This window comes from Emiliania huxleyi (assembly GCF_000372725.1).
Source record: "Emiliania huxleyi CCMP1516 unplaced genomic scaffold EMIHUscaffold_265, whole genome shotgun sequence".
In the NCBI taxonomy this organism is placed as follows: domain Eukaryota; phylum Haptophyta; order Isochrysidales; family Noelaerhabdaceae; genus Emiliania; species Emiliania huxleyi.
Window position 1 is genome coordinate 135,116 of NW_005200049.1, and position 2,564 is coordinate 137,679.

Below are 2,564 nucleotides of genomic sequence, written 5' to 3' on the forward strand. Positions count from 1 at the left end.
CGGAGGGGCTTGTTCTCCGCCCTACGCACGCATTTTTCTTTTTACAGTTGGTCCTTTGCCCTGGGGTCTCCGCGAACGCTATGTACGACCGCCCGCCCCCACATGCACCAGATCTGGCGGCCGAAGCTTCGTCCGAGCCAGCACCCTCGCCAGCGCCCACAGCAGCACCCACGCGCAAGCGCAAGCCGCCCGCCGCATGCTGGGGGCAGGAGCTGAGTGGCTTGTCACAGTGTGCCCTGGTGGAGGCGCCGTCCAACGCCTTCAACCACCGATTCTGTGCTGTGTGCCGAAAACGAGGCGTCGAAATCCTAGCCTCCCGCATCCGCGAAGTGGTCGAGGTGGCGGGCTCGGCGCCTGTTACCAACGAGCATGCGGGCGGCGCGTGGAACATGAGGCGCGGCACGTCGCGGTGGCCTGAGCATCGCGTGGTGAACCAGACAACTGATTCTACGGGGCCGAAGCTCGTGATTCTGCGCGAGGAGACGACCGGCGAGCTGCCCGGCCTCGTCCCATTGCGGTGCGCGGCAGGGCACGCGGTTCTATTCCGAGTGGGTCGGACGCTCCAGCCGCGGGTGCCTCTCTGGCGGACCTCTCCCGTCCTCAATATCTCGTCAGGCTCCAGCTCGTCGACCGAGTCGCAGGCCCACAGCCGCGGAGAGACGCCGCCGAGCACAGTGGCCCCCCTCGCGCCCTGGAGCGACTTGTGGGAGGTCACCAGCGGGTCGACGGTGGATGGCATGTCCTGGACAGGCGCCATCGCATATGCCAGTGCCAGCGCTGGTGGCAGCACCAGCACCAGCACCAGCAGCAACGGCAGCAACGGCAGCAGCAGCAGCAGTAGCAGCAACAGCACCGGCAGCAGCACCGGCAGCAGCATCGGCAGCAGCAACACCGGTAGCGGCAGCAACAACAGCGGCAGCGGCAACAACAACAGCGGCAGCAGCAGCGGCAGCAGCAGCAGCGGCACCATCAGCGGCAGCGGCAGCACCATCAGCAGCAGCAGCTGCACCGGCAGCAGCAGCACCGGCAGCAACACCTTCTGTCCAGGGGGAGGAGCAGGAGCGGAGGAGCCAAGCGGTGTCTTGCACGGAGCGGAGGGGTACTTCGAAGACGAAGGCTTTGTTGACGAGCTCTTCACGGTCGAGCAAGTCGAGCAGTTCTTCTCGCCGCCCGCCTCGCCACCTGACCTGCTGCCGCAGCGCGGCGCGCCTCTTCCCTCGAAATTCTGGCACTACGCGCTGCCAGTGCTATGCTACGGCCACGATCTTCCTGGTATGCTCCGCGCGCTGACTACACGGTGGCACGGGGAACCCGAAGGGCCGCTGGCACTGGCCGGGCCGCTGGCGCTTGCAATGCCCATTATGTTCATTTGGGTCTCAATGATTGCCTGTAACCTCCTTGTCTTAGGACCGCTGACAAACAAACCACAGCCGCTGTCCATTCAGCTTGCGGGTACGGCTATGATCGTCTACCAATGCATTGTTGCTCTTTCTCGTTTTCAACTCACCAGTCAATCGGCCACAATCGAGGAGCTGGCCAGTTGGGGAAAACCGGCTCTTGACGCCGTCGTGGGCGTCGCGCTTCAAAGCGCTGCCAGCCTCGGCCAGATCGCACCTTGGACGTGCGTCCGCGCGCGCATTGGTTTGATGGGTGCTACGGGGGTATTCTGCAGCACAGTCCTGTGGTTCTGGACAGATGGCCGCGCCACTGCATATCCACCGGGCCCATCGACGTTTGGAATTTCCCTCTCAGTAGGGTGCTGCGGCCTGAGCCTCGTCCCGCTTACCAGCCCCAGCATGAGGCTTTGGCTTGGCAAGCCGTGGCGGATCAAGCAAACGGCGGCGGCGCCGGCGCTGACCGCTGTTGTAGACCCCTTTACGGGTAGCTCTCTTTCTCGCTCTAGTCTGTTGTAAGGAAAGGAATCACCTCGGGGCCCCAAATCGATCCTAAAGCGCAGCTTGCGATCCTAAAGCATTGATGCCGGCGGCCCACCCCGAGTACTCTTTTTCGCGCGCACACACCTCCCGCCTTTTGGGGGGGGCTATTGCACCGTCGCCGCTGTCGTAGGTGTGCTCTAGTCGTCTCCGTACGGGTACTCTCCGTCTCCTCCGTGGCCCGGCTCGGGCTCCTCCGGGGGCGGCGCCTCCTCGTATTTCACATCAACGTCGTGCGCCTGCGGCAAAGCAGGCCGGCGGGGGAGGGGTGGTGGGCAGGGCAAACGGGAGGCGGGGATCCCCCTCCCTCTGGTGGCTGCGGCGCGCGCTCGCCGAGAGCCACTCCGCGATCCACTCGGGCGTGAACTCCTCCCTTTTTCGGGGCACGGCGAGCGCAAACTTGGCTGCGCCACTGCTGTCGAGGAGCAGCAGCCCTGGGACGGGCGGCTTCTTGCCGTTGATAAGCGGCATCACGGGTGGCGCGCTGTACGAGCCGCTCCACGCGTATGCCACTTGCTGGCCAGCCGTCTCGTACGCAAGCTTGTCGAACGCCTAAGTGAAAAGACGGGAGACCCGCGGCATTGGCAATGCAAAGCCCGGGTGCACGTGGGTGCTGCGCGTGCGTGCCCC

The 2,564-nt window shown here is 64.7% G+C and overlaps 1 protein-coding gene across 1 annotated transcript in view; it reads right to left on the reverse strand.

Annotated features, from left to right (window-relative positions):
- Positions 1-1,906: 1,906 nt before the first annotated feature.
- Positions 1,907-2,564, reverse strand: part of EMIHUDRAFT_443805 (hypothetical protein) — a 1,569-nt gene continuing 911 nt past the window's right edge. Inside the window, exons 3-4 of the mRNA XM_005777185.1 lie at positions 2,268-2,488; positions 1,907-2,173 (exon numbers count right to left, since the gene is read on the reverse strand). Coding sequence (XP_005777242.1) covers positions 2,075-2,173; positions 2,268-2,488 — 320 coding nt within the window. The 3' untranslated portion in view covers positions 1,907-2,074. The remainder of the gene's footprint in view (positions 2,174-2,267; positions 2,489-2,564) is intronic.